This window comes from Coloeus monedula, assembly GCF_965178545.1.
Source record: "Coloeus monedula genome assembly, chromosome: 2".
Classification (NCBI taxonomy): Eukaryota; Metazoa; Chordata; class Aves; order Passeriformes; family Corvidae; genus Coloeus; species Coloeus monedula.
Genome location: NC_138782.1, coordinates 16,718,910 through 16,732,070, shown reverse-complemented (window position 1 = coordinate 16,732,070; position 13,161 = coordinate 16,718,910). Strand labels below are relative to the sequence as shown.

The window sequence follows — 13,161 nt, the reverse complement described above, 5'->3', positions numbered from 1 at the left end:
CAAGAGCCTAGACTAGAAGGTGTTATATCTTCTTTACATAACAAAAAGTAATGCTTTGAAGAACTAAGAATTCTGTTTAAAGTATTCATTTTTGATGCCTGGTTTATTTTGATTTTTCATATCATTTAGTAATTCTAAACACAGGTCTGGTTGATTTTATTTACAGCTGAAACGTCCAGCATTTTTTTGGCAGTCAAATACCAGCATATTGAGTTATGTGTCAGATATTGGGGAATATGAAGTTTAAGCTTGACTGTTGGAAGTGTGATTTTAATTGACTTGTTTCCAGCTCTGGGACAGCATGAGGGACGGAGTTGAAGCAGCGTTCTGCTTCATGAAGTGTAAGGCCACCTTCTTCCTTCTCCTTTGTTTTAGCCTTTCAGGGTTTTTAAATACCACAAAACTTTCTTCCCGTCTGCTCTTGGTTTGCTCCCAGAGCATTTCCACCCTCTTTAATAGGTGGAACAGGAGTCTTGTAGCACAGCCAGTTAAGTCTTGCTTCAGAATTCCAATCCACAGCAGGATGAATTAAAGTTCAATATTTCACTTTGCTGCTAGTACAATAATATTTAAACATAGGGTGGTTTACTGAAATTCTTGGGACGAGGAAGAATGGTAATATAAAAAAATAATGGCCATATCTTGATGTGGTATGGAAGTGTCCAGATCTGCCGTGGGTGTTTTGTGGACACAGGGATTATTTTTCATCTGAGTCTGGGGAAGGAAAAACCAGAACTACTCTAATATGTTTGGGAAAGATATTTTATTTTTCTCCCTGATTTTAAAGTTCCCGTTGAAGAATATTTTGTGGTAGCTGTAGCCAAAGATGTCTGGATGGTCTCTACTTGACCTTGATGCAAACACAGTAGGATCCAGAATATTGTGTCTTTCTATACCATAGTACAGGAATTTCTGGACATGCTTCTCATTCCTGGAAAATGCCAGATTCTTAACTTCTACTTAGAGATGTTGGCACTTAACTGTTCATCAGGGAAAACATGTTAAAAATGTTCTGAGGGAGTGAAAACTGAATCTTGACTGTTAAAACTGAGAAGGGTATTTGTGGCTTTTATTTTTTACATTGCATTGACTAATGTTCTGTGGTTCAGCTGCTATCGTTGTTGACTACAGTGTTTCACCCCAATTTCCTCCAGAGAGTTGGCAGAAACTGCAACAAAGCTTTCTTGGCTGTTCTGCCAACATTAGGTGGGTGGAGAGGAGAGATTTCTTTTCCATCTCCTCTCAAGTTATGCTTTAAGCAGTTCTGCCTTGCCGATTGTCAATGACTTCCCCTTTGTTTTGAGAAATACTGTTTATTTTGGGAGTAGTTTTCTCTCACACCTCCTTTCTGGAGTTTTTTGAAAGCTTTGGTGATGGTCTGTCTTAACTCAAAAATGCTATTTACACATTTCATAATCACAGCTGATAGAAGCCACTGGAAAATAAATACTTTAGGTTCGAATTGAGCCTGTAAAGTAGAAACACTTGTTAAGTTCCTTTCAGGAATTTAACAGAAATTTCAAAACTGCAGAATGCTTGTAAAAAATAGAGCTGTCAATATATTATTCTGCTTTGGGTTTGTGGTGGGGTTTTCTGTTGGGTTGGTTGAATTTGGGGGGGGGGGGGAGGGGCAAAGACAGCACTAGGAAGAATTAGAGAGCCTTTTGGTATTCAGTTAAGTGACAATCTCTTAGATTATGTGTTTTTTCTCATTTGCACGGGGGAGCTCTGTATTTTAATAAATACTTTTAGCTAGTGAAGCAAAGGGGGTTTTGTCTTGAAATGGCAAGCAACTAGTTTCCTGTGGTGGTTGTTTTCTTTCCCAAACTATTTCCTTCAGAATGAACTTTCACCATTGTTGTTGACAATTCTGATGGATACAGTTTTTAATTTCTATACCTTTGGCTTGACATGGCATTTTACATTGAACAGTGCAGTGGGCAGAAGGCTGGGTTTGCTGTGGGATACCTGGATCACTAAGGAAGCATGTTTTGTAATTCCTTTGGGAAATAGGATACGGTTATCTTACTGCAGCCTGTCAGTCAAGGGTACAGTCTTCACTCTTGGCAGAGTTAGTCAGCCTGTTTATCCAAAAGCAAATACAGCAACAGCGAGATGCCAAGAGGAATTCCTGAACACTGTCCTGTTACATTTTATTTTCTGTTTAAATCAGTTGTGAGGACACATTCCCAATTGCTGCTCCAGGTCTGCAGCACTTTATTTAACAATCTTCATCTCACTTGGGTTCAATTTCAACCCATGCCTGCAGCACCCCTGGTTCCCTTCAGTGCTGTTCTGGGGAGGGAGAGGGGCACTGGCGGGTGAGGGAGAAGAAGGAACCTGCCAGCAGGTTAGCCTGGGAAAATCTGAATTCCAGGGCTAGCCCTGCCCAAGCTCTGCAGACAGAAACTTGGAGCTAGAGAGAGGAGGAGCAGGAGCATGAAACCAACTTTGCTAATAAAGCATCCAATACAGCTGTTTTACTATTTTGATGTCATTTGGTGTAATCGTGATACTAAACTGTATTGGGCTATCAACCATGTCACTGCCATCCCTGTGTCAGCTCTTTGGAAGGTGGACTTTTATCTCCAAGAGTCTAAGAGATAACCCCCTTAGTATTAAATATGATGTAAGTAATGCTGGTAACTGCTTCCCCACTGTAAATATGATAAACACACTGTTGAAGCTCAGTGTCACTGCTGCAGAGCCCATTGTTTTGCCTCTCTTCTGCTGGATGGTTGTTGTAATTATAATAAAATCCTGCTTTCCAGGGCCAGGGGGTAGAACATATATTCCTCTGCATGCCTGGCTTGGCAGCTAGAGTCCTCCTGAGTGTTTTTCTGTGTGTTTAACATGATACTTCTGATGGAGTTCTGGTTAAATTTCAACTGGAAAAAATCTCAATTTCTAACACTTGTAGTGTTCTCCTTTTACAGAATTTTATTGTTTGTATGCATTATAAGCATAAATGGAATGAATGGCTGGAGCATAAAGTGTGGGGAAAGACCCACAGAAACTTAAGTAAGTTGAAGGAATAGTCATGACAGGTTCACCTTGTTTGAAAATGCAGCTTAGCTTACTGCATCAGTACATTGGTTGCCCTGAGGGCGAATTGGGAGATTGTTTTTCTTGCCACGGGTAATTGGTTGAATAAGTGCAAGGAACCTTGCCAAGAGGGTGGTGGTGCAGTTTTCCCAGGCAGGGTGAGATCGGAAGTACTGGCCAGGTGGAGTGGCCAAGTGTTTTTACAGAACAGTTTTTGTAGGTCAAGTCTTACCTCTCCACCTCCTCCACAGAGATTGATAACATAGAATATTTTTCAGAGCAGCCTCCTCCACGAACATTGTGTATGACTTTTCATCATGTGGCCACAGAGAAAATACTGGCAAATTTGAAAGTTTTTTTTAATGAACTTCCAGTTCTTGCTGAGTTGAAAACCAGCAGGAGGAGGCAGCGGACAGGCTGCCCACACTTACCCCTCGTTTGGAGGAGGAAGAGTTCTCTTAGGCACAGCCAACTGCTGCTCCCTAATCTGTATCACACGTGGCTAGCAACATTGAAAAGGGGTATGTGTGTGGAAAAAAATCAGCTATGCCTCTGTGTATTTCTGTAGGCTGAATGAAGCACCAAAGGAAATGCCCATACTGCTTCTAGCTCTCAAAAATCTGCTAAGAAAGTGTGTCACTGTGGTATCAACCACGGAGGAAATGGCAGCTCCTGCTGAAAAAGAGGGTGTTGTTTTCTGTTAACTTTTGTGCTGATTCTGTTTAGGGAGATGGGGGTGTACATGAGGGCTGTGCACCTGCAAAGCTGCTTTTCAGGGACCCTTTGGAGCACACTGTTTTGAAATTCCCTGGCCTGACAGTGTGCTCTCTCTGTAAGGCTTGTAGGACACTGCCAGACTGGTTGCAAAAGGTCTGCCTGTTAACCTCCTAGTCTGGAAGGCTGGATGGATGGAACGCTGTCTGGAGAGAGGCCTTCCAAGACCCCTGGCCAGGCCAAGTTTTCTATACTTAACATTGCTGTTGCCACAAGAGCAGCAGATGTTTGCACAGCAGACAAACAACGTTGATGATAAAGCAAATTGACCTTTTTTGGAACGAGCTATTTGGAGCACATTCCTAGGGCAATTCTTCTTTACATTTTTTGTTTTCCCCCCCTTTTTTTTTTTTTTTTTCCCCTGGGGCACTATCTTGGCTGCTTGGCTCTACATTGATGTCTCTGCTAGAGGTGATAAAAAAGTTAAAGAGGAGGGAGATTTTACAGACTTTTCCACTAACGCTGATACTACAAATCATTTAACCTACTCCAAACCTATTTTTGTCGTCTTTATTTTACTGAAGTAGTTATAGTGATGTTTATTTTTCCAGTGTCCCTATGGGAACCCTGGAAGATTTCAGAATGTAATAATTAAAGAATGACAGGCCTTTCCTTGCAATATAAAGTGAGGAAGAGCTTTGTGGTTTAAACAGCTATGCTGTTGCTCGTTAGCAAGAAATTGTGCCTTGTACTCTAGCCAGGCCTATAATGGTCAAAAAATGTTGAAGTTGAGAACTACATGTTTGTTTTCAATCAGTTGTTTTTCAGGTTAAAAGGCTCTAATGGCTTGTTTTAATTTGTTCAGTAGTATTTGTCAGTAGTATTAATATTTGTATTCAGTCACTTAGTGTAGCACAGCTCAGGCTATCCAAGTAAGGCAGTACATTTTCTTATCACTTTTTCTATTGCAAGACCTTTCTTTTAAAGGAATAAAAGATTAATTGAAAGTTTGGGGAACCTCTCTAAACTTGAATAATATATTTCTGTTTAAAGTACATTTTAGAAGTATTTAAAATGTAATACAAATTTTTATTTTAATTTTATAATTCAATATTTTGAATAAAGTTATTATGAATGTAAAGTAGAAGTATCAACTAAAGTGAAAATCTCAGTGTTATATGGCTGCATTTTTACTATTTGGCCCCAGTGCTGGGTTTTCTTAATCATAAGCTGATATTCCTGTAGTTAGAACAGATGTAATTCCTGGTAGAGAATTGATTCCTGGTGTCTGAGTATTTTAGAAAAAAGAGACCAAGTTCAGACTTTGGAACCACTGAGATTTTTAAAGGCTTTCATCCATTGTACTTCTCATGTTACCGGCGGTGTGCTGCATATATATATGTATACATTATAAACATAAGTCTCTGCATTCTTGTGTCATTGTTGTTCAGATATGGTTTACAAAGCTACTTTAAGGACTAGGATGAAAAGTTTTTAAGTATTCATACTGGGGGTTTTAAGTATTAATACTACAGGTAGCTTGTGTCTCAAGCTTATAAAATTGCTTTGCTGAATAGAAGGCAGTAGGCTTTTGGACAAGGATGTGGTAGTGCCTTGAAGGCCTGCATGTTAATATTAAAATTTTATATTGAATTGATTAATATGATAGTGGTTTTTAGCAGGATTATTTCATATCGTTAGAAAGAGAAAATATTGAATTCTAGGAGAACCCAAATTTGGTTTCTTACACATTGTCTAGGTATATTTAACTTGGTTCTTACTTAGGGTCATTTGCTTTTGGAGCTTTTGAAGACTGTTCCCCATTTCTGCTTAGAAATGTTATTCTGAACAAACTGTTCTGCAATATGATGCCTGTTACCACTCTTCCCTGCAAATAAAGCTGCACTGATTCCATCAGCCTCTGTAGAGAGAGAAATGGACATAGATGGGCCCCTGTACCCTGAAAGCATAAGCTAGTAAGGTTTTAATGGGCCTTGTAAAATGGTGTCTTTACAATGTGCTTTTTTGGGTTTTTTTGTGATTCAGGAATGTGATGGTCAGTGCCTTGTCTGTTACAAAAAATACTGTCCCTGTTTCATAGATGTGAAACTGGGTGCAGTATCTCTAGTGGCTTGTTTGGGATCATTGAGCTAGACTGCCTTTGAGCCAGAAATTGAACTTCATGTTCCTGAGACCCATCCCAGTATGGATTATCGAACTGTCTTTTGTGAACCATATTTACTGAAGTTTCTGTTTTAGTAATAAGATTTCATTTGTGTAAAGTATTAAACATGCTTTTAAAACAATAATTTTATAAAGATCTCCTTTTCCTGCTAAATTACTTCAAGTTTGTTTTGTTTTGGTTTTTTTACCAAGTTATTGTTGTGTAGGTTTTGATGTAGAGTTATCAGTAACTTGGATGTTTTGCATGCATGCAGAGAGCATGTATTAATGAACCAGGACTGGTTGGTTGTAGTGCTAAATGGGGCTGAAAGAGGGGAATAGTCCTCCTGAGACTGTTTTACTGCAAGCAGTGCTGGGGTTTTACCTTTCTGGAATACAATACATTATTTTGCTTACTGTTTTCAAATATATTATAAAAGAGGGGGAAAAGAAGGGGGAAATGAAGCTTAAGTTGAAATTATATTCAGCTTTTTCAGTGAATGTGTTAATAATGTCTTGAGTGCAACTGTTCTTCCTTCCAAACCCAAGAATTGACTATTAAGTGTTCCATGTGTTGAAGAAGTAGTTTTCAAAAAACATTGCATAATACATTGTGTAGGCCAATAATATTGTCCTTCTACTTACCATTCATCACCATTTTAATTTTTTATTGAATACAGTATTGTTTGGCTGATCGGCAAATAAATTAATATTGTCCAAAGTGAGTTCATTTTATTATGTTTTGCTTTTGCAACCAGAATTATACAGCACAGATGCAGTGCATGTCTGTGAACTCAAAAGCTGTGGAAAAATATAGTCAGCTTGACTACATTTTTTTTAAATTAAAAAAAGGCAAAAGCAAGCTTACTTCATAAACCTTTTTCTCACAGCCATTTGGACTTAGTTCTTGCTTCGTTATTTCTAGCTTTAAACTTCATTGTATTCCTTTAGGATGTGTAGGTATATAAGCAAAATGATCCATTGTTTTTAGGGCTCTGATTTCATCTATTTTGTGTTACTGTTACCTTGGTTTGTGATTTTTGTGTGGGTTGTTTTTTGGTTTTTTTAAAATGATTCTTTTTTTTCCCTTTGTTTCAGCCAAACCTTTTACATCTAAAGTGAAACAGATGCGACTACATAAAGAAGATTTTGAGATTCTGAAGGTGATTGGTCGAGGAGCCTTTGGGGAGGTATGTGTGAGAAGGATGTGGAAGGGTTTGAGTAATTCTCTTGCAAACCTGCAGCAGTGAGGAGAGACTGTTAATAACAATACACTGATGTACAGGTTTTTACATTATTTAGCCATAATGGATATTATAGGCCCACCTAATGTTTGATACAAGTACATCTTGATATATACATACTTTGGCAGCTCTTTCTAAGTCTTGTGAATTTTCAGAGAAGGCAGATTCACATGGATTAAGAGACCGTGTTTCAGCTGTCTGAGGATAAATCATTTGCTTGACTAATTCTTTCTGGTCAGGAGGTGGAGGAGGCTGATGGTATAGAGATCTAATAATTTCTGATTTTCCTAATAACTGTATAGTCTGAAAGTAGTTTTTGCAGCTTAAATAGCCAAATATTGATACTGACATTCCAATAACATAGAGAAATCTCTCTCTTTCTGTCATTTAGTCTCCTATTTTAATGAATGTTTGAACATTTTTCCTGTATTTCTTTTAAGGACTGTAGCAGATGTTATTTTCTTTTTCAGTAGTCACCTGCTACTATCAAACTATACAATTTTTTGCTGCTCCTGATAAAGCTCTGTCTTATTTGAAGTTGCCAGACAAGTCTGTTGATCACTAGGTCAAGGAAACTTTAAATTAAAAGTGTTAGCTTTCTGCCCCATTTTTCTTAATTCTTTTGGGTGCATGAGCTTTGTTTTTCACGCAGGACACTGTAGGAAGAGCAATCTAATGTACAACAGTGCCTTGAGTTTTTCATACCCAAATACACTGCAAATGTGGATAAGTCTGTAAAGCTGCTGCAGGAGATACTCCATACTGCCTGAAAATACATGTGAACTGAAACCCAGAGAATAAGACTTTTCTGATCAAAGTCTTCATTGCCTTTGGAGATGGAAGTTCTCTTTGATAGGAGAGGATTTCTGGAGGCTCTGGCATGTGACAGAGGAGAGCTGTTCTCAGATTCACTTGCATATTTGCATCTTGTGTGAAAATCAGTCTTTGCTAGTCTCTGATTATGGAAGAGTAGACTCCTGTAGGTAGTATGTAAGGAAGAGGAATTTGTACTGTAGTGCGTGTCACTACATACTCCAATCCCTATGTGCAAATATAATCATTGGGCAGCTGTAAAAATAACAAAAAAAGTTATTTAGCTGCTTTATCACTCTTGGTTTTGCTCCATCTGGAGTAAACCTTCTATATGAAGGAGACTGATGGCTGAAGTTACTCATGGATAATTTATATTCAGTCTAAACCTCTGCCACAGAGAATGTTGCAATCTCCATTTTGATGTAAACACGTCTGCTTAAAAGATTAGCCCTGGTCAGTGCTACCATAGGAGTTGCAGCTGAGTTCATGTACAGACTGTGTTAAATATAAGAAAAAATCGCTGATGTTGGTGCTTTCTTGTCGGAAGGATCATACACAAAACCTGCCTTATATTGTGTTTTTAAGAGAAGTCATTTTTGTCTGCTAAATCAGCATCAAACTCCACAGCAGCTAAACCGCAAAGAAACCGTCGTTCTTTCTCAGGAAGTTCTTTGTGGTGAATCATCCCATGAACAGTGAGAATGTAACTTTCCCCATCCTCTTCTGGGGACAGTCTGTGTAATTGGTTAGTTCTCCTCCTCTAGGAACAGTGTTTCTTTCTAATTCCTTATCTGAGGAAGATAGCATGACTCTATTAAATTGTCAAAATCTTCAGGAAGGGGAAAACTGAAGTTCTTTCAGTGAAGATGTTTGGCTTTCTATGTTCTTAAAGTGGGGGTTAATACATATTTGGAAGGATATATGTCTTGCTAGCTTAGCAAAGACAAGTTCTACACAGACATTTGTCTAAGAAGTTCTATATGAAATTGCTAATTTTCCTGTAAAATAACCATTAAATATCTGAGGAAGAGTGAAAAAAGGACCACCAAATTTTACTGCTACTTAAACCACAAAAAACTATATTAATATTAAATCTCACAATACTTGTATTTACTGAGACAGATTAAGAAATCTGAAAGAATGTATTTTCTTTCCAGCAATCTATAAATGAGACCAAGGTTGCTCTAGGTTACTGGGAGGGGTAATTTTTGTCTCCTGAATCAACATAATTCTGAAATTCTGTAGACTACAAAGTTAGTGTAAGTTTTCTTTGGCACGGTCTCAGACTTGTTCTTATTTTGATTTTACGCTACTCAATTTCTTCAATTTGCATAGTTAAGAAATATTTCCCACTTTGTTTTTACAAGTTTAATGCAGAGAAAAAGTAGTTTAAACTAGTTACTGCTTATAACTGTAAGAATTCATTGTGCCTAGTTTTGTTTTTCCCCTTATCCTTTCTTCTGCTTTCTGAGAAGGCTTCCTTTTTGTCACATTATTCACATGCCCCTTCCCTCTGCATGCATACATTTACTTATTTGCAATTTTATGTAAGAGTGCTGTCTTTAGAAAACACAGATGTTTCGTTTGGGGGAGGAGCAGGATTATCATGGTAAAATTAATAATGTGGGCTTCAAGTGTTTCATTGTGCTGGCTTTGAGCAGCATGGTTTGGAAAACCTAACGCAAAACAAGAAGACTTTAAAAACACTGCTAGGAAAGGTGAAGCAGCTGGGCAACAGCTCTTGCTGGTGTCCCTCAGCACTATAAAAGAGCAGCTTATTGAAAGCTCTAATAGCAAAATTTTCAGTTGGTTCTATTCTAGCTTAAAAAAAAAAATTCAGTGTATGCTTATGCTAGAAAATATTAGGTTGTTAAATTGTTGATATTTTGAAGAGAATTAATTTTGTAGCTTGAGAATGAGCTAGTTACTCCTAAATTTTGTCATACAGTTATGAACAGTAACATTCTTTCTTGTCTGCTTGTTCTTGCTGGACAAGGAAACCAGTGTTGAATCTTCTTTTCTACTTTTATTGTTCTTCTTTTTCTTTTCATTTCAATTTTAATGGCTTCTGTTTTAGATTTTTTTCTGTATAAGGCTACTGCTTTTTAAGCAAAGGAAAAGTGCAGACAAATACCATAGAGACAAGTAGTCAAGCTTGGGGCAGTAGATGTCTGACAGAATGCCAAACTATACTGCTGTTTGTGGGAAATACGAAAAATGATTGGAAGAATGGGAAGAATCTCCGTTTCTGACTAAACCAAGATGTTTATATCAGCACATACCAATCATATTTTTTTGGGCTGCTCACAGGAAAATAAAATTTAAAAAACCCCCATCCTTTAAAAAGTCTAATTTTAAGAAGTTCCAGTAGCAAGACACTTGAGGATCACTAGGACAGGAATGATTACCCTTTTTTTGCTCTTTGACAGCTTCACTGGGGAAGAGAAAATATCTGAACAAAACTGTATTTGTGCCTTTGTGTAGGTAGTAAATACTCTGTGTATATGTAAACACTGCCTGGGTTTGTAATCGTGATTCAGAATTTTTTTGTTACAATTACAAACTGCACCAGTCTGCTCATTGCTGAACTGTCAGGTTTTACTTTCACAGTCTTGGAATAAGCATTTTAGAATTTACTTTCATAAAGCACTGAGATACCCCCAAAAACATGCTGTGATTGCAGAAAGATGGCAATGGTGTCTGTGATCTTTTGTGTGTGGTGGTTATTGATATGGAATAACATTAATGGCTTTCACAGACTAAAAGCTTCTGACTGATTGTAAACACAGCTGGTAAACACGAGTCTGTTTTTGTTCTTTAGTCACTCTTCAATGCTGCTACACATTTGCAGAAGGTACCAAGCCCTTGTTCATGCCACAGAAGGCCTGCGTTCCAAATCTTCGCCAAAGGCAGTGCTGTAGCTCTTGCAGTTGTGTCCAAGTGAATGCTGAATAGGAGACTGCAAATTCAGGCAGCTGTGCAGTTACTGTGTGTCTTTCAATGACCAAGTCCTTTGCAGAATAACACAGCCTTGCACTGAGCATGCTACAGGCAAGAAATGAAATCCTGAAATTGGCCTTGAAATACTTGTATTGTCTTATGCCTCTGGCTGCCTCTACTCCAATGTTTAATGGTGGGGAAAACTTACTTTCCATGCTGGGCAGCAGCAGCTAGAATAGCCTTTTAATTTGTCCCTGCAAGAGTCCCAAAACCCTTAAAGGTCTTTTGGGCACAACTGCATTGTAGCTTCATACCACAGGCTGCATCATTGGGGGTGTCCCTGTCACTCAAGTTAAGTAGGTTACAGTTTGAACGCTGTGGTGCAATGTCAAGGCTTTCTCCTCCTGCCATTTCTCACTAGAAGTTGATACAGATAATGGCTTGCCAGAGCTTCTAACTTAGATTTAGCTAGTAAAGCAAAAGGATAATCAAGATCAAATCCATGCTCTGGGCTATGTATCACTGCAGAGGATTCATCTTTCCCTAAAAAAAAAAAATTGTGATTCTCAGTCTTGGGTTACTGTGTACAGCAGAGCACACATTCTTTATGAATTAAAATTATTATAGGCTAAAGTAATAATCCATTTTTGTGTTTCAAATCTGAAGGTTCCTTGAGGGATTCCAAATCTGAACTTGAACCTCATGTGAGGTAACCTTTAAAAATTTCAGTCCATAAACTAGTTTAAACAAATAAATGTAGTACCTTTCTGTCTTATCTCCTCCTTTTATCTCCCAGCCACTCCCTCCCCCTGCAACCCCAGAAGGCAGCAGTGTCAAGAGCAGGGCTGATAATGCCCATGTGGGAAGTGGCAGCTGCTTGGGCTGTGAATCTGTAGCTAGGCAAGAGCTACTCTGTGAGATACTTGTTGGTTTAGACATCAGAGTATTGCAGTCCTTTAACCTGTGCTTTTCGTGAAGCTGTTGCAGGTGATGACACATTTGAAGATGGTTGAAAGAGGTTCGCATGACACTTTCTTCAAACTGTCTGATCCTGTATTTTTTTTTCTGTTATCCCTGTCTTCACACATTGCTGGTTTACTGATTATGAAAGAGGTGAAAGGAATGTAGGGATCAACCTTGGTATTTTTTTGTCACTGGCCTGCAGGATGAAGATGATGATAATCCGTGTGACAGCATGTTGGTTTGTAACCAGATGCACACAGAAATAAACTTTTATCTGTTTTAGCTTTAAGATTTCTTTGAAAGGGAAGAGACAGAATAGGATAGTTGGAGAATGGCTGTTAAAATGCAGTGATTGTTGAACTTTTCTATAGTTGGGATGATGATGCTGGTCTAGTCGTGATCAGCAGCTTTGAGTTCGTGGCACTTCCATACCCATTCTGGTTAAAACACTGAGCTTTCCATGCCCAAGGAAGCCTGAACTATGGAAACAAGTTTGTGTAAACTTCTTCCCTCCCTCTTTCCTAAAAATATTCTATGTTAGCTTATATTATAGCTAAACAAAACTAATATTCTCAGAAAAGGATGGTGTCAGTGAACTTCGTTAATTTATTATTACAGAGGCCTATGGCATCTAATGTTTCAGAAACTATGAGGGGAGGAGGGGCAGCTGGGCAGGCTTGTTTTGTTAAGTTTTACTTCTCTAGAAGTTGTGCATTTTACTGTTTCCCTGCTACTTACAACAGACATGATGAAGAGCTTGTTGAACTTCAGGTGGAAAACTGTGAAGTCATACTATCTTTGAAGAAAATCTAGTGCATTATTTCAGACAAGAGTGGAAGTTGTTTTATGGCAAATCTACAGTTTTATTTGTGTTTAAAAACAAAGAGACACTATTTTATCTTGACTTAGAATCTGCTATGCCATTACCTTTTCTTGAGGGCTCTAGAGTTTAATTAGTGTGTAGGACTGAAGCCCAGGAATATAAAACATGGGGCCAGAGAGTTTCATGACAGCATGATTGAGCAAGAAGTGTGATGTTGAGAAATACCAGTTTTACATTCATGGTCACCTAGAAAAAATTATACATAGGGAAAGTGTGATACAGAACGAAAGCTTACAATAGGCTTGGAATTTTCCTTTACCATTGTGGTGTTTCTCTCTTGATGATGTAGTATTGTGTTGATAGTAAAAATGTGTCCAGAACACTCAGGAAAAAACCTCCAAAACTGCAAGGTTACGTAAAAATGAAAACAGTCTGCATTTTCGTGTTGTAACTTAT

The 13,161-nt window shown here is 38.2% G+C and overlaps 1 protein-coding gene across 10 annotated transcripts in view; it reads left to right on the top strand.

Moving 5' to 3' along the window:
• CDC42BPA (CDC42 binding protein kinase alpha) overlaps positions 1-13,161 on the top strand; it is a gene marked incomplete at its 3' end in the record, with an annotated part of 184,112 nt that overhangs the window by 52,357 nt on the left and 118,594 nt on the right. For all 10 annotated transcript variants that reach the window (XM_082303113.1, XM_082303112.1, XM_082303111.1 and 7 more), the window contains exon 3: positions 7,021-7,112. In XM_082303113.1, coding sequence (XP_082159239.1) covers positions 7,021-7,112 — 92 coding nt within the window. The remainder of the gene's footprint in view (positions 1-7,020; positions 7,113-13,161) is intronic.